Source organism: Heptranchias perlo, chromosome 6 (genome assembly GCF_035084215.1).
Source record: "Heptranchias perlo isolate sHepPer1 chromosome 6, sHepPer1.hap1, whole genome shotgun sequence".
In the NCBI taxonomy this organism is placed as follows: Eukaryota; Metazoa; Chordata; class Chondrichthyes; order Hexanchiformes; family Hexanchidae; genus Heptranchias; species Heptranchias perlo.
The window spans coordinates 51,047,336-51,071,516 of NC_090330.1; the positions used below are offsets into that span (position 1 = coordinate 51,047,336).

The 24,181-nt window shown below is 40.0% G+C and overlaps 1 protein-coding gene across 3 annotated transcripts; it reads right to left on the reverse strand.

The window, feature by feature from the left end:
* Nucleotides 1-683: 683 nt before the first annotated feature.
* ccdc90b (coiled-coil domain containing 90B) lies at nucleotides 684-23,746 on the reverse strand. 3 transcript variants are annotated; one of them, XM_067986269.1, is made up of 9 exons: nucleotides 23,476-23,746; nucleotides 21,522-21,641; nucleotides 18,072-18,175; nucleotides 15,364-15,465; nucleotides 9,775-9,816; nucleotides 9,595-9,666; nucleotides 8,485-8,538; nucleotides 5,353-5,467; nucleotides 684-1,517 (listed from the first exon to the last, which is right to left on the reverse strand). In XM_067986269.1, the coding sequence occupies exons 1-9, from the start codon at nucleotides 23,579-23,581 to the stop codon at nucleotides 1,465-1,467; spliced, it is 768 nt and encodes a 255-aa protein (XP_067842370.1). In that variant the 5' UTR covers nucleotides 23,582-23,746; the 3' UTR covers nucleotides 684-1,464. The 3 variants fall into 3 exon arrangements, with proteins under 3 accessions (XP_067842370.1, XP_067842372.1, XP_067842371.1); XM_067986271.1 differs by lacking the exon at nucleotides 23,476-23,746 and adding an exon at nucleotides 22,233-22,379; XM_067986270.1 differs by lacking the exon at nucleotides 15,364-15,465.
* Nucleotides 23,747-24,181: the final 435 nt, after the last annotated feature.

Consider the following 24,181-nt stretch of genomic DNA (forward strand, 5'->3'; position numbering starts at 1 on the left):
TACAATGAATGTATAAAATGGAAAGAAAGTAACTTGGACGACAATCTGCACATCAGCAAACTCGAGTGAAAATTCCTAGTGATATCTGTACTTGAATGTGTACAGGGGGTTTCCATGCAAACATCAGAGCTATTTAAATGAGAGTTTGTGAATCTCTTTAGAAATAGAGTTAGAGCTGTCACACACTTTACTCTGGTTTTCTTTTTTTAATAGTAAAAAGTCTCAAGATGCTGTGCTATAAGAGTAACAGGAGGCAGGTCTGGGGCTGTGATAGTTTATCGGGGGGGGGGGGGGGGGCAGGGCCGATAGGTCAGAGGATGAATCAATCAAGAGTTCCCTTATGCACCTCTCAGAGACCACTTACATAACAGAATTGAAAGCTCACTTGCCTATCTTCATAACCTAGAATGGTGTGTGCAAGATCCTAAAATAGTATATAAAACACTGCATACACGTGGATGGGGTAGACACTGAAGTTACTGCTTTTAATCCCTTCCTTTATTTCTTTGTCTGGTTTGTAGCTTTTATGAACGTATACTACAGGTATTTTAACTAAGACCACTCTTTTTTATAAAGAAAGGGAATATTAGTCTTTGGTGACATAAGCAAACGTGATAGCGATAATATGACAAATAATAGTCAAGTAGATTTCACTTACTGTAATAGTTTCTGTACAACAAAGCACTTGTCCAGATATTGATTTTATTCCAAACTGTTCATCTTTGCTGATTCTCCAAAGAATACATGGTATAATTGCTGTGATTTCTCAACACTAACAGGAATCCATTATATAAACCACTACTTTGTAGCAAGATAACTGGCTATTTGTTTCCTCATATATATTGTTGCTGTTTCCATAGTTACCTGGAAACTGTTGCCACACACTGCCTGTCAGTCCTTTTTAACTTGCAGTAATGATTGAAACTGAAGATAAAAAATAATATCCAAATGAAAAAACACTTCTGTTCAAGGTGAAGATATTATCGCTGGGCACTCAAGTGTCAGCATCAAGCACTGCCGGGTCAGATATAAAATAGACAGATGGCGGTTAAAAGTCCCCCAGCCTCAAAGCAGCACCCAATACTGAGTCTCACAACATATTTATAATGCTCGAATAAGCTGCTAAATTATGTACATTTGTGCTGTGAGCCCACTCTCTCCAGGCATTGGTTTAAGAATACCCAAACTCATTTCACATGGGACCCTTACAACTAACAGGGGGAGCAGGATTGTAGCCCATCACTACCCAGTTTTTGGAATCTTTTGTAAAGTTAATAACATTAATGCAACATAAATTTCCCAAAACTACAGTACCAGAACAGTTATGTAGTGGACCGACATTCTGTTCTCTCCAGGAAAATCCTTGTATTTTATCTGGAATTCTCTTCACGATCATTATGCAGAGATCCATTTCCAGAACCTCTTGCTGCTTGTTGCCGAAGGTCACCTTTTATTTTCTATTTTTTACCACAAACGATAAAATCCTAAGGCAATTGCTAGGCAGGTGAAGACAGATGCTGTAGAACAATAAAGCAGAAAACTGAATTAGATAAATTTACACTTTTCTATAAAGCTAAATTCCAAATCATCTCATTTCAGGATGTACGGGTGGTTCACTAGATCAGAACAGATCGTAAAGGAAAACACTTTTGCACAGGGCAAAAGCATTGAAATAAACGGATCTGTTAAAATTGGAGCACTTTCTGTGCCTTACCGGAAAAAGATATATATTTGCATTAGAAACATGGGTTAAAGTGGGCTGGAATGGTCCAGTATACTGTTCCAGTTCATGGCTGAACCAGTCCTTGTAGTATCACCTTGAAGTCAGTCCTTTTTTTTTTCCATTGACCACTCCTGAACTTGAGATTAACAAAAAGTTGAGATATGCTTGTAGCACATTGGCTCAAATACCACGTTCTTAAATTTTAATCTCTTATTATATGCTTCACTGCTCCCACTCCTGGTCCTGGTTTCTGCACCCACGTTATCTTGGGACCTTGAGGCCTTGTCGTTCCCACTCACATTGCTGATTCAGATAAAATGGTCTTGTTACTCTCACTCCCTTGCTGACATCAAAACCATCACCTTATTGTTCCTGTCTCAGCAATCGTTTGGACCCCGTGACCTCTCTGCTCCCACTCCTGTTGGCTCAGATCCCTAAGGCCTTATCAACACTACAACAACTTGCATTTATATAGCGCCTTTAACAAAGTAAAACATCCCAAGGTGCTTCACAGGAGCGTTATCAAACAGAATTTGACACCGAACCACATAAGGTGATATTAGGACAGGTGATCAAAAGCTTGGTCAAAGTGGTAGGTTTTAAGGAGCGTCTTAAAGGAGGAGAGAGCAGTAGTGAGGTGAAGAGGTTTAGGGAGGGAATTCCAGAGCTTAGGGCCTAGGCAGCTGAAGGCTGCCAATGGTGGAGCGGTTAAAATCGTGGATGCACAAGAGGCCAGAATTGGAGGAGTGCAGAGATCTCTGAGGGTTGTAGGGCTGGAGGAGGTTACAGAGACGGAGGGGCGAGGCCATGGAGGGATTTGAAAACAAGAATCAGAATTTTAAAATTGAGGTGTTGCCGGACTGGGAGCCAATGTAGGTCAGCGAGCACAGGGGTGATGGGAGAATGGGACTTGGTGCGAGAAAGGATACGGGCAGCAGAGTTTTGGATGAGCTCAAGTTTACAGAGGCTGCAAGGTGGGAGGCCGGCCAGCCAGGAGATTTTGGGTGGTGGGAGAAAGTAGAGAAACTCAGGGAATAAATGCACAAAGAGCCATACCTATTATATTGACCTCATTATTTCCAATAAAAGCAAAATGCATTATATGCTCCATGGTCTACTAAAAAAACCCAAAGTGAAATAAATATATTAAAGCAAGTTTATTTTAATTGTTGAAGAATGTACATCACAGCAGAGTTCAGAATAATCAAGAACTAATCATCAGTTTTAATGTCTAATCGACTTTGGCAGATCCTGATCAGTTTAACTGTTCAACTGACAAGAGTGACCTTGCTGAAATTTGCCCGCCATTGGTCGTAACATGAAGCCGGTTTAGTGTAATGGTTTAGACACTTGGCCTTTTACCTCTAGGATCTGGGATGAAAATCTCCCGTTTGCTGGCTGTAAGGATCTTAGATGAAATGAGGTTGAGCAGTCTCAATCAGTTCTTATTGAGCATGGGCTTACAGTGCAAAATTGCACAAGTGCTAATTAGCAAATATCAATTCAGGTTGGTGTGGGAAATAGAAATGGGAAAATTCCACACTGGAGCAATCTTCTGATATTGGGATTGAAGCACATTGTTGGGGCAAAGTGGATGGAGCTTTACTATACATCTGGCTGTGCTAGACCTGACCTAGGGTGCTTGAGCTGACAATGGGTGTCTGAAATGGAAGATGTTCCATTTGCAGCACTAACATTGCTCACCTTGTGCACAATAAAAAAACAAAGCAAACTAGGGGTGGGATACCAATTTAGTATTAGACACCATTTTCATACCAATTTAGTAGCAATCCAACTGGGTATAACTGATACCTAGATAGGCTGATGTATTTGGTCCAATTTGTTTTCCACATCCATTTGGTGCTGGCTACTACATTAATAAAAGCTTTTTCATTTGCACATATGCAATATTGCATGTGCCATAAAAATGTCCATTTCAGTGATTGCTGGCTCTTAACAAGGCAACCTATGTAAAAGATCCTATTCCTCACAATCCGTTAATGAAGATTCACATGCCGAGCATTAAGAATTGCAAATGCATGGAATTTTATCTCAAAAGTGTAATAGTTGCTTTTAACTCTATGCAACAAATGCTTATAATGATGTTTGAAAATGTAAAATATTGATTGAATGAATGGTGTAAATATTCCTGCAAGTGGGGGTCAAATGTTACCATTTCATAGTAAATTCACTTTAACCATGAATAAGAGAATAGAAAGGAGCAAAAAGACTGATTCCAAGTATAAAGGGGATGAGCTATGAGGAAATCTTACAGAAGCTTAAACTTTACAGTCTGGAAAGGGGGTGAAAAGCGACCTCACAGAAGTATATAAGTTATTCAATGGCATATTAAAAGTAAATCCAGATTATTACTTTAAAGTAAACCAGGAAAGTAGGATCAAAGGGCACAAAAGGAAATTACTGAAAAATAAATTTGGAACAGTTATCAAGAAAAACATCTTTATTCAAAAGTGATCAATGTTTGGAATAATCACTCTATAAGGCTGTACAGGCAAAGACATTAATGTTATTTAAAATAACAATTAGTTGCCATACTGGGACAGTTGATGTACCAGAATTATGTTAATTAGGCTCTCGGGAAAAGTTCAGTGGGTGAAAGACCTAGCACGCTGACTGTGCTGAAGCATAAAATCTGGCCTCATCTCTCTGTTATATTTTATAATAAATTGAAAGAAAATGTGAATCCTTCCCTCCCAATTTACGTATATCCTACTTATCTGCTCGATATTTTTGAAGGGATTTTTTGTAGCCCAAAATAACCGTGAATTTGCTTCACTCTATCAATCAAACAGCAGCCAGAATGCTAGAAACATTTGAAAGGTCATGTGATCACTATTGGCAACTGAGACGTACAAAAGGCAACACTAATAATTGGAAAAAACACAATTATTGTTGGTCAATGAGATTGCTCAACAAGGACACATCTGTGTATAATATTTTTCATTATTATTATACACAGATGTAATACAAAACGCTGACTTCAACAATAGCTTATTCCACTTCAGTTGAAGGTCTGTCAGATCAATTTATATTGTAACTGGTTGCCATGTCATTAAAAAAAATCCTCACGATATCCTAAAAAGTGGGAGGCGCAGTTTGTTGTGTATTCTTCGCCCTTTGGAACAGTATTCAGTCTTTGTAACTCAGAGCAACTACATCTTTCTCTTCCTCCCCATGTGCCTTCTCATATCACACTAAAATAGTCTGAATGTACCAGCCAATAAGAAATTTGTAAAAGTTAGTGTCACAGAGAAAAGACTTGCTGTAGATTGTTGCTAATTCAGTTTGTTAAATTCTTTGAGGGCTGTACAAAGGCTAAACCGTTGCATGCCAAACAATGTAGTCAAACTTGCAAAACTAGTTAGTTAATCTGTTTTGGAAAATATTTGGTAAGCCCTTTCTGGCTCTTTGCCAAAACACTGCAATTGAATGATGCAATTTACATCAAAACACAGCATTGTGTTATGTGTGACCTTATAACAGAAATACTGTTAGCAATTGTTCTCTATCCTCTCTCCTCTGTCGTCCCCCATAAGAAAAACAAAAGGATTGTAATTTTCTGAAGTTCTAGTCCACAAATTCAACCCCCCTCCTTTCCATGATCCTACCTGCAAGATACCTCACTGTTTCCAGTTTAAGCGATTCCAACATGGTCTTAAGTGAAGCCACATCTGTGTCAATTTTTTTGTTTGTTTCTGTGATGGCACGGTCTGTATCTGAGTTCTAGAAAGGGTCCACAAAAATCACAATAAATACATTTGCAAGGAAGGATAATATTGCATTCACAGGTGATTACATTTCTATGCTCCTAAGAGCAGAGTAGGTAACAGTGAAATTTTGAGGTGGTTCTTTCTCTCCTTCCCATTGTACTTGGCAGTAAAACTCAGGATTTCTGCAACAATGGCCTAAGCTGCATCATTCAGAAGCAGCCCTGGTGAATGTCTGCCCAAGGTTACAAGTAACAGAGTCGGGAATCGGCGGGCGATGGGAGGTCAGGGGAGAGAGACTGAGGGTCAGGGGGAGAGAAGGGGTCTGAGGGTTGATGGAATTGGGGCCTGGGCAGAGGGGAGAGAGGGAGACTGGGGAATGGGGTGGGTGTGGGGACCAGTATTTTCTGCAGAGCTGGGAGAAGCAGCAGCAGAGTGAGTTGGAGCAGTGCCAAGAGAGAAGCAGTCAGTAATGGGGTGAATGAAACCTGGGACCTAACTGTGGTTAATCAGTGAAAGATTGTTTCCACTGGTGGGTGAATGGGGAACAAGTGGACGGAGACTGAGGATTCTCATTGGAAGAACCAGGAGGGAAGGGAGAAGGAAGGTTCTTGAACTGAGGGCTATTAGTTTTATAAAAGGTAGAGACTAGAACATCACTTATATGGGAATAGGATAAATATTTGAAAAGGAGGAATATAAAAAGATGTGAGGGGAATGGGGTTACAGGAGAGAGAGCGCCAGCACCGGCACAGGCAACCAAATGGCCTCCTGTGCAGTAATTTCTATCAATGTATGAAAACTCTGAGTCCAAGCCCAAGGTATGATCAGAAGTCACATGATCAGATCATCATGAGGTCAGAACATCATGAGGTCAGATCTCCAGGAATGCCTTCAACCAGAGCTGGCAACCCTACCCCTAACTAATATACTGCTCTGTCCCCCTCCTTGGCTGCTCCCTCAGGCAGAACCTCGGTTATTAGATTTTGTAACATCATGAATTCAAATAATTATTTTTACACTAGCAAAAGCACTTTAGAATACTACTATATTATTTATATGTGCTATAGTAATCGTGCTACTGGAAGCAGGCTTCTTATTGCTGTTGTTATGGAAACTACAGAAACAAGTAGCTGAGAACCAAGGTATTTCTAGATGATTGGAATCTAGTCCTCAGGGCCCAATGGGAAAAAATATCATGGACCGCTACCCCTCCAGTCAAGGCCGAGAAAAAGTTTACAATTCAGAATTTTTTGTCCACCAAAATAGGATATAGATCACTCAACAATGTGCACAATATGTAGAGAATAACGGATAACCAGTGACAAACAAATAAATCACAAGGACGGGCCTTCAGCAGTTTATAATTAACATTTGAATCTGAGACTACTGCCTCAAAATCACTCCCATGTAATCCACTATTTTTATATTACTAGCAGACCTCTTGTGGCATTGCTTATGCCAAATCAGAGCATATGGTGGTTTATAATAAGGGTGCTTTACCATATAATGCACCACTAATTTACCAATGTTTTGGGGATTGAATTCCATGACTTTTCATGTTTCTGTGAAAACTGTAAAACAATAGCCTTGATAATTCTTATATTCATAAATTGATTTTAATGGAATGAAAATCAGGAGGATTCTATAACAGGTAGGTAATCTGCTCTGCCACATTACTGCTCAGGCAGAGGAGAAGAAAGCCTACCCCATCAAGTTGAAGCCCAGGTTTTTGAAAGAGGCTGGTGCCTTGATGTAAAAATATTAATGAAGGCACACAATGATACAAAAGGCAATTTTATGGTTAAGTGTAATCATGCTATTGTGAAATAGGTAATTAAAAAAAAAGTCTGGAATTTGGTGGAGCAGGACATCTTGCAGCATGCCTGGTTAGTTAGACATTTTCTTGCACCCTTCACCTCTAAATGTTTTCACCCTGTAAATTGATGGAAGTGAGAGGGCAACGGGACACTTGAGAGAACGACAGGACCAACAGTGAATCTCCTTAACCAGTAAGATTTAAGGATTGAGAAATAAACAGAGGAAGGACTGAGAAGGAGGGTGAATTAGAGTGGGTGAATTCAATGTCAAATCAGATACAGAAAGAGAAATAAAGAGAGGGAAAGAAAGACTGGATTAAGAGAGAGAGAGAAAAAAGAAAAAAAAAATTGTAAACATATAAAATTTGACATTTTTAAAATCTCCAACAATTCGCTGCCTGAAGGAATGAGACTCTACACTTTTAATTGTTCACTTTCTGGACCAGAGAGATTGATTGGCAGTCATTAACAATTATCACATCGTTAAAAGGAACCGTGCGCTATAAATTACTAGACTTAACTTTTTGTGGTGAGTTTAATAGGCAATTAATATAAAAATGCAGCAATTTCATAAGTCACGGGGAGGTTAAGGGCGAGATGCCCTTTTCACAAAGCTAATGGTGGAGTGGCACAAATCCAGCAACTTGTGTCCATACGCAATTCACGGGGTATCTCTTCCTCGCCACAAGTTACTGGCCGACTTGCACATTAATAACGGCGTGCGTCGTTCACACACTGTCATTTTTTCAGCAAATTCCAGCCCATTGTCTTTTTTACAAATCATACTTTGGACATTAGTGATTTCAGTTACCATGGGGGAGAAAAGGGGCAGTAGGAAATATTTTCAATAAGTGTTTCAACTAATTAGATTGGTTCACCTTTTCTTGGTAGGTTCTCCTGACTGGTCATTCAGGATTGGTGGTTTTCATAAGTCCATGCTAATTTCTTGTTGGTAGTTTCTAGCCGCCTTCCTCACTTCTATTTTGTATGTTCCCTACCTGTTCGGTTCTGATTTTCTGCAATTTTATTTTGCACTAAGCAACAAAGTGTGATGAGGAAAGTGTGGCATTACAGGAAGTGTGAGAGTGTTCACACCAAAAGATTGAAACGTTGCAACATCATCGTTATAAGTTTGAGTGATAATCCATATTTCATTGCCAGAAAATAACACTTTGCATACATTATATTAATTGATAATCTTAAAAACACTTACCAGTACAGTGAATTCATTTTTAGCTGTCATTAACTGTTTCTCTCGCTCTCTAAACTAAATGAAAAAAATAAATCATCACTATAGATGTGAAATATTAACTTTTTCTCAATAAAGAAAGGTTTATGAAGCAGATCACATTTGTTGAGATAATGCTATTATACATTTAAACCTGTAGGAGGATCATTGCATTCCATTTCAAAATACATGAACTGCCCCTATGGGATTTTCCATTCCAGTGGTATTCACAATATCCTGCAATACCGGTTACATATGCAGGCGACACTGGAATAGGTGGTTTCAATGTTAACTGTCACATATCACTAGCTGCTAAGACAATTGTTTACATTTTGCAGTGGTAGTTTAAGTCTGCATGCAGTCATCAGGTGGCTTTGCAGCAATCTGTTCAGTCTAACTGATGTCTGAGTAAGAGGTAGAAGATTTTTGGGATCACATTTACCGTGAATAATCTAATTTGATTATTTAAAAATTCCCTTTTCTTGATCTGAAAACTCTTCACCCTCTCAGCTAATTCTTTACTTGGCTCTTGGCTCCACACCGTGCCCTAGTTGTGCCATGCTCTTATATTTGTGTGTTCCTTTCTGTGAAGTTACGGTGTCCTTCACACAAGAATATATCCAGATTCAAAGGCCTCTTTACATCTGCCATTGTTCAGATCTGAACATTTCTTATTCTTTCTGCTGATCCCCTTCCATCAAGGGAATTTCAAAAACACCTTGAACCCACAACCACTGAAAATTGCCCGGAAAGTCACCCGCCCCGCCCCATAAAATTGTTTGCCATGGTTCCCTCCCACTGACTTATTTTGTCACAATTATCTCCCCTGCTGATATGTTTCTCACCCATAGAGGAGTTGTTCCTCTTGCTTGGAGTTATTTTGCCCTCTCCTACCCTGCCTCTTTTCCCCCTCTCTCCATCTGCCTTCTTCCTCTCGGTCCAATTATCCTCCACCTTCTAACTCTGCTGTTTCTGAATACTGCACTTTCCCCATGGAAAATTGACTAGTTAAATTAAAAGGAACTTTTAGCAAAGGTGGCAAAGCATAAACAAGAAACTAGCAACAAGCTGGTAGAAGTATCAATGATACATTACCATGTCCATGATTCTGCTTTTCTCCAAATTCATGTCCAGTTTTGTATCACCTCTGATTTTCTTAACTTCATCCTACAAAACCAACAATACAATGATCCCAGCTCAAATGAAATCCTGAAAGTGCTTAAAAAACAGGGCTGTACCTGAGATATTTCAACATCAGTCTAGATGCCAACTTACTGCAAGCTGTTGTTTCACATGCTCCAATTCAATTTTTATTTTCTAATGAAAAAAAACAGAAAGACAAAGAACTGAGTTAAAATAAGATTCTTTGCTAAAAGAATAATTGAAATGCTTGTGTTATTAAAATAACGGGCCAGATTGTTTCCTCTGAAAATAACGGTGAGGCTAACAGGGCTCACCATTATTTCTGTGCATCTGGTACAGAAACTTTCAGTTACAGCATAAGTGCAGTCAAACATGGAAATCCAGAAGTTGCGCTACCAGATGCCCTGCTCCTTTTAACTGCGGGGTAAGTCTTAATGACTGCCAAACAAACTGTCTGGCATTGAATATTAACTTTTATAAGTGTGGAGTCTCATTCCTTCAGATTTTAATTGTTGTTGGCCTTTTAAAGAAAAATATACATTTTTTTTTACTTTTTCTTTGTCTCTTTTTTCGTTATTTCTTACTCTCTCTATTTCGCTTTCTGTACCTGATCTGACATTGAATTCACTATTCTAACTTACACTTCCTGGTTCCGACTCTTTGCTGTACATCAGATGCTTTAATCTGATTGGTTAAGGGGATAGCCAGTTGCTTGCCCCGTTCACACAGGTCCCAGCTGCCCTGTAGAGGGCACCATTTTGGATTCAGCACCCCATGAGAGGAACTTGCCATGAAAAAAAAAAGACAACTTTATGGGTAAGCACAAGTCTAACCAGCGGCAGCCAGGCATCACTCGTTCACCGCTCAGAGGAAAATCCAGGCCAATATATAATTGGTGGCACAGTGGAGTGCAGTTAGAAGCAACAGTAACAATGACAGATACATCAAAATTTGATCCTTTTGGTTGCTGGAAGCACAAAGATGCTGTTGGTTTATACCTCTATCAGAGTAGATTGATCTAAACTGATGCTTCTTATCTTTCACACATCTTGAGAGCAGGTGGTGTTGGCTGAGGGAGAACTGTTGGGCAGGACATCCTGCTGGATACCACATAATCTTTGACTTCCACTTCAACAGGCAGAAGTTTAATGTTTCAGCTGAAGGATCACAGCTTTGCCAATGTAGCAGTTCCCCAGTACCACAATGAAGTGTCAGCCTAGTTTATATACACAAGCACTGGAATGGGGTTTGAACTAAGAACCATCTGACTTAAAGGTAAGAGTGCTTCCAACTGAGGCAAGCTGACACTTAGTGTTGAGTCAAGCCCAAGTCAAGTTGCAGATCTGAATCTAAGTGGAAATCTTTAACATGCACTTAAGGGGAAGCTAGATAAACACACGAGGGAGAAAGGAATAGGTTAGGCCGGTAAGGTTAGTTGAAGAAGGATGGGAGGAGGCTCGTGTGGAACATAAACACCAGAATAGACCAGTTGGGCCAAATGGCCGATTTCTGCACTGTACATTCTATGTAATATTAACATTTTACTTTAAGTAAGTAGAGATCTGGAACATGGAAGTGTGTTGATAGCTGTACATTAACTTGTTGTGAACATCTCAACAATTCAGCACCAAAATAATAAAAATATATTGCCTGTTGCATTATACACATCCATCAAGATTCTATTTGATAAAAGCCATGCAGTACTCCTTTGTTGCCACTTGAGGTCTCTGATTTCTACATGCTGCATAGGACCAACAGACTAGCCAATCACAGGAGTTAAGTAAATCATTTCCTCTGAGCAGATTTCACAGTATTTCTTGATATTGCCTTATTTCTGTTCAGTTACAAAATGTTAAGTGTCCAACAAAAGCTGCTTTTCTATATTAAAGAGAGTGGAGTGCAAACAATCTACAGCCATTTTCGAAAGTGATTATGACTAATCACTAAAGTAGAGGCCGTTTTCTGAGGCAGGATTCCTGATGGAAAGTGTACATGTTGGGTGAGGACATGGTCATGCTGCACTACCACAACACACTATGTTCAAATAACCTGCCACCACACTCTCCCAGTAAAGCACTCTAAGAAATGGCTCTGTACATAAGAACACTGTAGACGTGGAAATTGTTGTCTTGACTGTGACATGAATAACAACAACTTCAGTAAATTACCAGATGGTTGCCAATGCTGTGAAATGTAACGAATATTCTAATTATTTGCTCTTACATAGGGGCTGCATATTACTGGCTTAACATAAGATGGGAATAGCAAATAAAAATCAATTTGGCTTTCACAAATTTCGACAGGTCTCATGCATCTAGCTTTATTTTCAGTTACCACTGACCACCTAGAAATACACAGAAATCACATAGAAACTGGCTATTCATCCCAACCAGTCCGTGTCAACATTTACCCTCCTGTGAGCAAATAGTTCTAAGCACGTTTACCCACCCTGTTCCCATAGCTCTTCAACCCCTTTTCTTTCATCCATCTAATCTGGAATATTGACATAACTAACCCAGGCATGCCGGAAGATGCCCTGTTCCAGCAAATTCCAGCCCATAAGAAAAAGGAAAAAGTAGACGGGGCAGAAAATCAATACAGAAGATCTCACTTGATTACAGAATTTTTAAACTTAGACTTCCTTGAGTGCTAAAACCTAATAAAAGACAACATTTGGCTAACGTTCTAGTATTACTAACCCTGAACCAGTGTCTGTAACATAACGTTAATGTGAAGTTTCATCTACCAACACGGAGTCTCCAGCCTCTATCTCAATGGGGAAAGGCAATTACATTTTTCTTCAGATTCAGCATCTCCTGGCTACAGAGCTGCATGGACTTCGAAAGATCAGGGTTCTCTCCCCTCAGACACCTGTCTCAAGTTGTTCACAGTTTAAACAAAAAAAGTGAAGGCTGGACTGAAACAAAGGAAATCAAAAAGATGTTTTTTGCTACACAAAAAAACTACAGCAGTCACTCATAGTAGGATTCAAAGACATGCAGCTGGTCTTAGAAACTGTCTCCAGCCAAACAAGATGGGAAGCTGACAATCAGATCAACACCAGTGACTTTACAATTAACATATTAAGACTAGCTAGCCTCATTGCAGCAATCTGTAGCCATGTCATCTGTAGAATTAGTTTTGTTGCAAAATGCAATTTCTAGCCACATGAAGAATGTGGATTCTACCCTAACCCAGAGACAGTAAACCTCCAGTAAATGAAATTGGAAGTGACCAGCCATATCCCATTGTTGGATACTAATACAGACTTTCTAATGATTTGAAATGCTATGGATCTCTATATCCATTAAGTCTAAAAAGAAATTCACATCCATTACCAAATATGTGCACTTCATGTACTGAATAGCAGGCTTAGATCACAAACTACAATGACTAGTTAAAAAAACAAATCAAAGTGAGAGGGAGGATTTATGCAGAAAAGACTCAAAAGTAAAAAGGAAATTGTCAAAGTTGAAATAAATTTCAAGAACAATTAGTCATATTAAAACGTGCATTTATATACTGCCTTTCACATCCTCAGCATGCTCCAAATTGCTTCACAGCCATTTGATTACTTTTGAAGTATAGTCATTGTTGTTATGAAGGCAAAGATGTCAGCCAATTTGCACATGGCAAGGTCCCACAAACAAAAGCGAGATGATAATCAGTCAACCTGTTTTGTTGGTGTTGGTTAAGGGATAAATGATGGCTAGGACACCAGGGGACTGCCCTGCTCATCTTCAAATAGTGTCACAAAATCTTTTTCTTCCACCTGAACAGGCTGGCAGGACCTCATATGAAAAATGACACATCTGACAGTGCTCAGTACGGCACTGAAGTGTTAGGCTAGCTTATGTGCTTGACTCTTTGCAGTTGGATTTGAACGCATGACCTTCTAACTCAGAGGCAACAGAGTTACCACAGAATCAAGATGACACCATGTAAATGTATTTTTAAAAATTCGTTCATGGGATGTGGATGTCGCTGGCAAGACCAGCATTTATTGCCCATCTCTAATTGCCCTTGAGAAGGTGGTGGTGAGCTGCCTTCTTGACTGAGTAGCTTGCCAGGCCATTTCAGAGGACGATTAAGAATCAACCACATTGCTGTGGGTCTGGAGTCACATATATGCCAGACTGGGTAAGGACGGCAGGTTTCCTTCCCTAAAGGACATTAGTGAACCAGATGGGTTTTTACGACAATCTGGTAGTTTCATGGCCACCATTACTGATACTAGTTTTTTTTAATTCCAGATTTGATTTAATTAATTGAATTTAAATTCCCCAGCTGCCGTGGTGGGATTATGACTCTGGATTATTAGTCCAGGCGTCTGGATCACTAGTCCAGTAACATAACCACTATGCTACTGTACCCACTGGTATGTAAATGTATTTATTGGCATAAAAATTACTTATGATATACTGTAGTACCCTGAAATGGAAGAGTTGTAGTCAATATGTTCAACACTTGAACTCCCCAGTATACTGGGATTTCAGTCTTGTTTAATTATCGAGAGCAATTATTGGGAAAAAGTTTTATTGGATCTCATTAAGCAAAAGTGTGTGCAGAGCCTCACCTTTAACTGATATCAACCAGGGTCTCCGTTCCATCTATTTTGCAACCATGCCGTTAAGTATTTAAATTTCACTGTCCCAGATATTCAGGTGTTTTAATCCTGAAATAATAAATACAATGGGCAGAATGTGAATAGCGAGATGTTTAGTCCAACTGGTAGGATTTTCACACACGTGACTTGTTTTGTGATAGCTGATAATTTGTGTGCAAGCACACTATTCAGTACATATAGTGCAAATACTTACCAGCAACAGATAGAAGTTTTTTTAAAAAAAAGACAATACTGCATGCTGGCCCTAATTCATCATGAGGTTGGTGTATTCAGTGCATAGGAGATGAATCAGAAGCATTGCTTGCATGGCCTCATTGCCATGATTCAACATAGATTGAGTCACGATCTGTTCAGCAGTCAAGATGAACTTCTCTTGAGGAGCCGTGATGACTAAGAGACAAGAAGTTTTTAATAATGGGACCGACCTTCACTGCTGGTAATGCAACAAAATGTATTGCAATTAAATGTATTGCACTGCTTTAAGTGTAGAGGAATGAAATTGCCAATAGATTAAGATATTTGTTTAGTATTTAGTAACAATTCTTGGTGGATTATGGACATTTTTGTGGTGTAGGCCTGCTCCCACTAGGAACTGGGTTGAGAGTAGTCTCGCAAGAATTGCTGCACTAATAGAAATACTTCTCTTACAGATTGGTGACACTACAGGGTACTATCACATAGAGGCACTGAACTGGGGGTGAATGGAGCCTAGTTCACTGCTCTCTTCAGTTTCCAATCTGAGCCACACAAGTGTGGAGAAATCAAGAGGATATTAACCACATGTCTCTGATGAGGGGAAAGATAATCAGAGGGGAGAATAAAGTCTTGATGGTGCCAAGCACTGCCTGGCGCCAACTGAAAGAGGCAGTAGCAGCAGTCTAGGAGTTGACTGTCTGCCGCACACTTAGCAGCAGAAGCTTCATGACTGGGCAGAGTGAAGGCAAGGAAATTATTGTTTTGCAATTTCCGCTCCTCCTCTCCTGCAAACACTGATACATGCAGGGGTATGATGCAATGGGAGACAAAGCTTTTTCTAACTCCCAGTCCAATTTTATTAGGTACTTCTATTGTTACAGTGCCGTTTGGAGTCATACCTCATTTTCCATCCTCAGATTTGAAAATTCACTTTTCTCCAGAATAACCATATCCTTTCTTATCGAGTCTAAATGGGCCATGATTTGCTGCAGCATTATTTCCTGAAAGAAATAAATGTTCCAAAACAACAACATAGTTTTTCAATTCTGCAGTGAGAATGAACAGTCTCCAGGTTTTTGCACTCTGCTTTGTCCTGTACATGTTAGTCAACTCTGGCAACTCTTGTATTCTATACAAATTTGCTATCATTTTTAAAAAAAAATGTTCTAAAATCTTGTTGGCAAGTTATATTATTAAGAGTTAAAATGAATCACAGAAAAGCTCCTTACTCACTATATTCTTTCCCTCCTGCCCTATGATTACTCTCGCCCTATGATTTTTTTTTACAGTATATTGACAGAAGAGAGAAACAGGAAGTAGTTCTCCATTGTGGATTTCTTTTTGTGTGGTTTTATGAAAATGGCCACCAGTCTCACTCATTTTTATGCTGCTGTTCTCAATAGGCCTGTTGGAAGTTGCTTCGTGGGTACCTGCCTTCTCCCAATCATCAGTAAATAGATGGAAGAAATCAAGTGCCAATAACCTGTTTGGGCTCTGCCAGAACCGCTCCATGCAAGGCCTTGTCACAGCCTTGATCCAGACATGGACGCAGGAGCAACATGCCAGTGGAGAGGTGAAAGTAGCGGCCTTCGACATCAAGGCAGCAGTCGACTGAGTATGGCACCAAGGAGCCCTAGCAAAACAGAACTCACTGGGGGCCAATGGGAAAAATCTGTGGTGGCTGGGTCATACCTGACACATAGCAAGATGGTCATGGTTGTCGGAGGCCAATCGTTGCTGTCCTAGGACATTGCTGCAGGAGTTCCTCAGGGCAGCGTCCTTCGGCCAACCATCTTCAGCTGCTTTATCAATGGCGTTCCCTCGTCATAAGGTCAGAAGTGGGGCTGTTTGCTGATGATTTTACAGTGTTCAGCTCCATTCACAATTTCTCCGATAACGAAGTGGCCCATGCCAACCTACAGCAGGAGCTGAACATCAACCAGGTTTGGGCTGACAAGGGGCAGGTAACATTCGTGCCACATAAGTACCAGGTAATGATTATTTCCAATAAGAGAAAACCCAACCATCTTCCCATGACCTTCAACTGTATCACCATCAACATCCTGGGGGCGGGGGGGGTTACCATTAAGCTTAACTGGATCAGCCATATCAATATCATGGGTATAAGAAGAGGGCAGAGGCTGGGTCCTCCCCAATGGATGGTTCACTTCCCGAGCCCTCAGTGCCTCTCCACCATCTACAAGGCTCAAGGAGTGTGATGGAATACTCACCAGGCTTGGTGCAGCCACAAAAACACTCAATAAGATTGGCACCACCCAATACAGAGGAGTCCACTTTATCGGTGTCCCTGTCATTGAACTCAGTATCCACCCACAGTAGCCCTGGTACACTGTGACTGCAGTACTTGATCTCTACAGCATGCACTGCAGCAACTTGCCAAGCTTAATTCAGCACTTCCCAACTTTGGGACCTTTACCACCGAGAAGGACAGAAGCAGCAACATTTCCTCCAAGTTCCCCTCCAAATCACGTGCCATCCTGACTTGGATATATATCACCGTTCCTTCATCCTTGATGAATCAAAATCCTAGAATTTCTCACCTAACACCATTGTGGGAGTATTATCAGCCCAAGGACTGCAGTGATTCAAGAGGAAGGCCCATCAGCACCTTCTCAGGACAACTAAAAATGGAACCTAAAGGTGGCCTTGCTAGCATTGACTACATCCCGAGAATAATTTTTAAAATAAAGTAACATGTCACGATGCAATTGTGCATCTGGATACTGACAGCTGGAGGAGCCATAAAAGTAGACCAGTCTCCATGTTGAAACTGGTCAAAACTATTAGATGACTGAGAGTGAAAGATCTGATGCCTTTTTGGAGAAAAGTTTGAATTGTTCTCAACACTGAGCTATTGCTTTGCATCAGAACCAGCTCAGTGCATTTATTGAAGGAGGTGCCGGATCAGGCAGCAAATCACTAGACCCAGGATAATCTAGATTTACACTGCTGTCAAACAAGAGAGATTGGGCCATTTATATTAGTGAGAGCAGCTGACCGGGGGTGGAGCGGGGTGAGGAAGAACTGAGCATTTACCTTCACTTGTGCTCCAGAAAGTCACAAACATTTATACACAAAAGACAGTGACAGTATACTGAACATCAACAATAAAGGAAAAACAATTAAGACACAAGAAAAAGCAAAAAGCGACTCGAAGATAATGTATGAAGGAAAAACAAAGCAGGAAAAAGAAAAGATTAGACAGAGATCCAAAAGGAACAAATGCCTATGCAATTCAATTTCTAAAAGGAGTTCAGAGTGGTTTAGTTATCTAAATCACTGATTGCCCAGACTGTTGTCCCAACATCGTTTTGCTCATTGCCAGTATGGCATGTACAGGAGCATTATTATTTAAATTTAAAGGAAAAGTGACACCATTTTGTGTGTTTCTCATCAAGTTCTTCCAGCAAATTAGGATAATTTTTCTTCTTTCTTAAAATATTCATAAGCAAATTTACGCACAACAGTTTTATATATTACATAAAGAAAAGTTTTCACATTACTGTTTAGGATTTATTTGAATATTACCAGAAAATAGATTTAAAGGTCAGTTTCTAGAACATATTCTCACAAAAACTGCACCTACCTGCTGGGCTTTAGTTACCATATCCTTGTATGTGGATTCCATATTAGCACAGGTTAAATTCGCTATTACTGTAACTACAGCCTCTGCTTGCTCTTTCGGGAAACCTTATCACAAAAAAAATTCAAAGATGAGAACATTTAAAAATAAATAAAGTAAGAGACATTTTAAACAGTTCTTTTTCAAACCCATCTTCTTCTGCTCTCTTCACCGTCTAAAAAAAACAATTCCTATCCATAAGCTCCTGACCAAAAGCTTAGTCAAAGAGGTGGGTTTTAAGGAGGATCTTAAAGGAGGAGAAAGGCGGAGAGCTTAGGGCCTAGACAGCTTCAGGCATGGCCGCCAAAGGTGGGGTAAAGGAAGTAGGGGATGGATAAGAGGCCAGAGTTGGAGAAACACAGAGTTCTCGGAGGGTTGTAGGGCTGGATGAGGTGAGAGAGATAGGGAGGGCGAGGCTATGGAGGGATTTGAACATGAGGATGAGCATTTTAAAATCATGGCGTTCGGGAACCGGGAACTAATGTAGGTCATCGAGCACAGGGCTAATGGGTAAACAGGACTTGGTGCATGAACCCAAGCAGTAGATACCTATCACAGGTATTCACAGATGGGGATGGGAATAAACATTAAGGGCCAATAAATACAGATACTCAGGGTCAATGCTGACAGTAGAACTGCTCCTTGCTGCTACTGAAGAAGGGAAAATATGTGTCAGATCACACCCTAGGTCTCTAATCAGCCAATATATTTTAAGATCACCGATGGTAACTATCACATCAATAACTAATTTTCCTACTGAATGTAGATCCATTTCGTCAGCTGTTATATAAACACTAGATTCTGCCACAGTTGTAACTCAGCTCTGCCATTCTGGGGTTCAGTAGCAGAATCGAAATGTGCTCTGCCTCTATCCAGCAATGGGGCATTGGAGAAGCTGGGTGGAACTGAGGCTGCACAGATAGAACAGAACAACATTTTCACACTAGACAGAGTTGAAGGAGTAAAGGCAGAATGGAGATACAAGGCAGGGAGTTATGGGAGCTCCTTCCACAATGAACCAAATGCCAAAGCACACTACGCCAGTTCAGTGCTTTTAGGACTGAGCCAATTAATTTGTTGTGGTTTCTGTGAGAAATTAGCACTCAAGGTGAAAAACAGAGAGAGACTTTTAATAAAGTATTTTTTTACTTGGTTGAGTTGGTTGTGAAGAAGCTTTGAGATGCTGCTTTTGCATGATAAAAGCCTTGTGCACTGCTGACGCACAGAGCAATGAACATACAATTAAAAGCACTTTCAAGTTGCTGTGCAGGCTGATTTACAGCACTTAACATGAAAACATTGTAGAGTGAGCTCAGTTCAGCCCACTACAACATACTTGCCTCCTTACAGAAACACTTCTGACTTCAGACTGGTGGGAGACTGCAGGCAGCTTCCTCCCAGTTCTGCAGGATAATGTAATTGCCAGCAAAAGTCAAGCAGTATTTACAACCCACACTACAGACATTCTCTAAAATATAAATTCATATATACAGGGGCTATTATGGATTTCTCTTCAGCTCTGCTGTATGTAAATATTAGTGCAGTGCCTGCAAAAGACTTCCATTGAACGGGAGTGGTCTTAAAAATACAAACATGCATTCCTGAGAGAATGCTCACAAGTTGTTAATAAATAAATGATTTTACTCAGCATCCTTCTCTCATTCGCAGTGGAACACCACATTTTCAGTGTGTGCAAGTCAAGTGGGATGGTCACACACTTCAGACAGAGCGAGTTAGTGCAGAAGGGAAGTGGGTGACTTGACTTGAAATGTGTATCACTGAGCTGCTGGCAGTACATTCACTGCTCTGTGGGACCAGGTCTGGAACAGAAGTGGTCTGTTCAAGGTGGATGGGTGTCAATGGGGACCAGTTTCCTTGATGAGGAGTGAAAAAAACAAGACAAGGAAGCAAAGAAAAAAGCAAAAGGGGAAATGGAAAAGAGACAAACAGAATAGTAATAAGGAACAGATCAGAAAGAAGAAGCATTAAAAAGAAAAAAAATGCTAACCAAACAGAGGCTGGTCTGAGTTGCATGTACATAAATGCACAAAGCATTCTGAATACAGTCAATGAACTGGAAGCACAAATTTCTATGAGGGTGGAGTAATATTACAGCATTACCAGAGGCGTAGCTTAGGCTAGGAGTTAAACATTCTGGTTACAAAAAAAAATCATGAAAATTGAGTAGGAAAAAGGTGATGTGTCAGATGTAATCAAAGATTCCCTTTCGGCATTAGAATATAAGGTTGATACAAGGGATAGTGAAAAAGCCGAAACTATTTGATTAGTTAAGGAATAAGAAGGGAACAGTTGCTCCTTTATTATAGGCCACTGAACACTGGAAAGGAGACAGAGGGAGGGGTATGTAGACAAATTAGAGAAAAGTGCAGGAACGACAGCTGAAAATGGGTGATGTTATTTATCTAAAGAGTGGGGCAAAAGCAACGTTAAGAAGCAAAGTATGGGAAGGGTTTCTACATTGTTGCATTGTAGATAAAATATCTGGGAAACAGCGACCATAGGATCAATATAAAAACTGAAAAGAAAGGGAATGAAGGTCCCTAACTGGAAAAAAATTACAAATTTCAATATGATTAAAAGGACACTAGCCCACATACTGGAAAGAAAAAATGGTAAATCAGACATTGGTCAGATTGGGAAACTTTCAAACAGATGATTGGGGTATAAACCAGACATATTGCCACAAAAAGTAAAAGGGGTGCAGCAAAAGATGGAATTCCTTGCATGAGTAGGGAAATTAAAATTAAATTAAAAAAAGAGATATGACGAATCTAGGACTAATAATGCAAAAGAAAAACAGTACAGAAAATATAGAGGGGAAGTTAAAGATGAGAAAGGTCAAGAGGGAGTACGAAGGAAGTCAGGCAGGTAACAAACGGAGCAGGCTCGAGAGGTTGTGTGGCCTACTCCTGCTCCTATATCTTATGTGTTTAGAAAATTCTTTGAAGAACAAGAAAAATACAAGAATAGTTAAAGAATGGGATGGATCAATTAAATATGGAAAAGTTGTCATGGAGGATCAAGAAAATGGTAGAGATACTAAATGAGTACTTTGCTTCAGTTTTCACGGAAGAGTGTGAAGTTGGAATGAAAGAGTATAGGAGGAGGAGGTAGAACATGATGGTGGAACTCTTCCATGAAGATGTTTTTCTTCAAAGTAAAAAATTAAAAACACCAAAATGAAAGTTAAAAGGTAGTTTTGTGCTAATTTAACTTCTTATAAATTTAAAAACATTAACTAAAGTCACAGCAACATAAACAAATACAATATTCAATTCCATTTGCACTGAATGAGATAGCAGATTTGAAAGGATCAGCCTTCAACAAAATACTGCAGTGAAAATGGATAAAATGAAACTCAAACATTTGGAAGGAAAGCTGTTTTCTTCTTACCGTTATTCTGCAGCTCCAGAACTAGAGCATGAGTATCAAAACACATCCTCCTCTGCTCCTGGGACAATAATTCAACTCTTCTAACATCGTAAGTGCATGATAATGCAGCAGTAAAAAAACCTGCACACAGACAAAATACATCAGCTTCATCTGACTTATCCCATCTAATGTTCTGGATCACACCATCTGGAAGTACCTAAAATGTAATCCATAAATTCCATTCTTTTTTAAAAAAAAGTCCTTATTCCATTTACCTCTGTCTTATGATATAGAAGTGTTAGTTACTTAAGGGAAAGAGTCTACAGGAAGTACTAAATCAAAAGCAAAATACTGCAGATGCTGGAAATCTGAAATAAAAACAGAAAATGCTGGAGAAGCTCAGCAAGTCAGGCAGCATCTGTGAGGAAAGAAACAGAGTTTCCCTTTTGTTCTTTCCTCCCCCCACCCCCATCCTTTCCCTGGCTCTGTACTTGCTTAAAAACTTTACCATCTTCCAGTTCTAACAAAAGGTCTTCAACCTGAAACGTTAACTCTGTTTCTTTCTCCACAGGTGCTGCCTCACTTGCTGAGCTTCTTCAGTATTTTCTGTTTTTACTACAGGAAATACTTCTTGTTTGATATTGACAATTAAATATCACCATAAAAACATTCAATAACTTAAGAAAACATTAAGTATGTTACCAAAATAGATAACACATTGACTCTTCTCACCTCCTGTCCACTTCAAGACATCACTAACAGGGAGCTACTGCATTGATGGTCATAGGGTTCACAACTTTGGACAGGCCCGAGAGCCGGTCTAGAGCTGATTGACATCAAGACCGCATGCTACTGACAGCGTATTCTGCATCTTCAACCAGTTGTGTGTTTCCCTGAGGTGAGACAGCACAAAATCAGCTCTCAAGTCATAGCCTTCAATTGAGCCACCCTGGCATGCAAACCACTCCTTCTAATCACCAACATAACTACAGCAACCTGCAGACAAGGAGGCAGCAAAGCAGGACTTAGCTGGTAAAACAGTCATACTCTGTTTATTAAAAAAAAATCAATTTTTAAAAATCCCACTTTTTTATTGGGTTGCCAGGAATGTACTTTTGTGTCTAATGAAGCAATTATACAGATAGGTATAGAGCTTTACACATTTTATTACATGATTGTATGAGAACAGGTACATTCACTTGGATATTTTATGCATTGAACATTTAGGTGTACAATCATACACAGTGTATGAGAGCGTAGACTTCCATACATAATTTATGTAATCACTGCAGATCCTGCCTGCTTTTGTTGGAGGAGGGGAGGGGGGTTGTATTGAACTGAAAGTGATGTGGAATGTGGGAAAGGGGAGGTCGAGGCAGTTCGCTTGGCCCTGGGTTCTGAGGTTAGTTAGGAGTGGGGACAGTGTGGAGGGAGCCTGACCACTGGTAGTCATGTTAGTGGAGAATAAAGAGGTTGTCATCCGCTGCAATTAATATTTTTATGGTTATTTTTTTTACAATGGACAATGGGAAATGATTTAAATAAGTACTCCCTCCGGATGTTCTTTCAGCTATTATCTTCAATGAACTTTCATGATTCGCAAAACCAGTGTCGCAACTTTCAGTTGTGATCCCATTCCTTGGTCCCTGCTCAGTCTTGGACTTGATTTTTTATTACAAGTAGTAACTCCCTACCTATTAGGACTGGAAGGAAAAGATGTCCAGAGGTTGCGTGAGCGATTGAGAGGATTACTCAGAACCAGAAGCAGAGACCTATCAAATCCACTCAAATACATTGCATGGGGCAGGGTAACATTTTAAAGTGGCATTCATTGCAACAACGAAAATAGACTTATTGACCCAAGCGATGGGCCGAATGGCCTCCTTCCGTGCTGCATCATTCTATGAAATAACTGCGTCTTGACAACTCGGATTAACCCGCTGCATTATTTATATTTCTATTAATTCACACTCACTGCGTTTTAACAGCGCTCCCGGGCTCTGGGCTAAAGGATGCTGCAAGACGCTGGGTCGGAAGTTGCAAGTTTGTAACAAAGTTTTACAACGTTGTATCCGTTTCATGTCCTTCCTTCTGTGCTCAGTGTTTACTAGTTTTTTTTCTACTGAGCAGCAAGATCAAGTAAACTGCGGCTGTTATTTCAATCTAAATAAACGATAAAAGCTTATTTAACAAAACTACACTGGCCTATTTGTCCTTGATGTCATTTCCACCTTTGAAACTACAAGCCTCGCGATCTTTTCGAGGAAGTTTTAGAACTCAGAATGGCATCACCATGTGGGCTGGAGTTCTAACTACAGTCCTGCCTTTGAACAGACAGCAATCGTAGTATGTTCTGTAATTGCACTTTTAGTTATTCCCCCTCTTCCCCCTCAATTCTCTTCCCTTCTTTTGACTTTTGCTGGGATGTGGTTTCACAAGTTTCAATAATGCTTCATACCTCATCCAACTGGGAGTGCTGCACTGTCTTTCGGATGAGACGTTAAACTAAGGCCCAGTCTGTCCTCTAACGTGGACGTAAAAGATCCCATGACACTATTTGAAGAAGACCTGGGGAATTCTCCCTGGTGTCCTGGTCAATATTTATCCCTCAACCAACATCGCTAAAACAGATTATCTGGTCATTATCTCATTGCTGTTTGTGAGACCTTGCTGTGCGTAAA

Excerpts from the sequence above, each read along its gene's own strand:
- ccdc90b (XM_067986269.1), bottom strand. The coding sequence starts at position 23,581 with ATGAAACGGATACAACGTTGTAAAACTTTGTTACAAACTTGCAACTTC. Across the intron at positions 21,642-23,475 it reads GGGAGCGCTGTTAAAACGCA|GTTTTTTTACTGCTGCATTA; the intron begins GTGAGTGTGAAT and ends GTCTGTGTGCAG. Across the intron at positions 18,176-21,521 it reads TCTGGAGCTGCAGAATAACG|GTTTCCCGAAAGAGCAAGCA; the intron begins GTAAGAAGAAAA and ends TTTTGTGATAAG.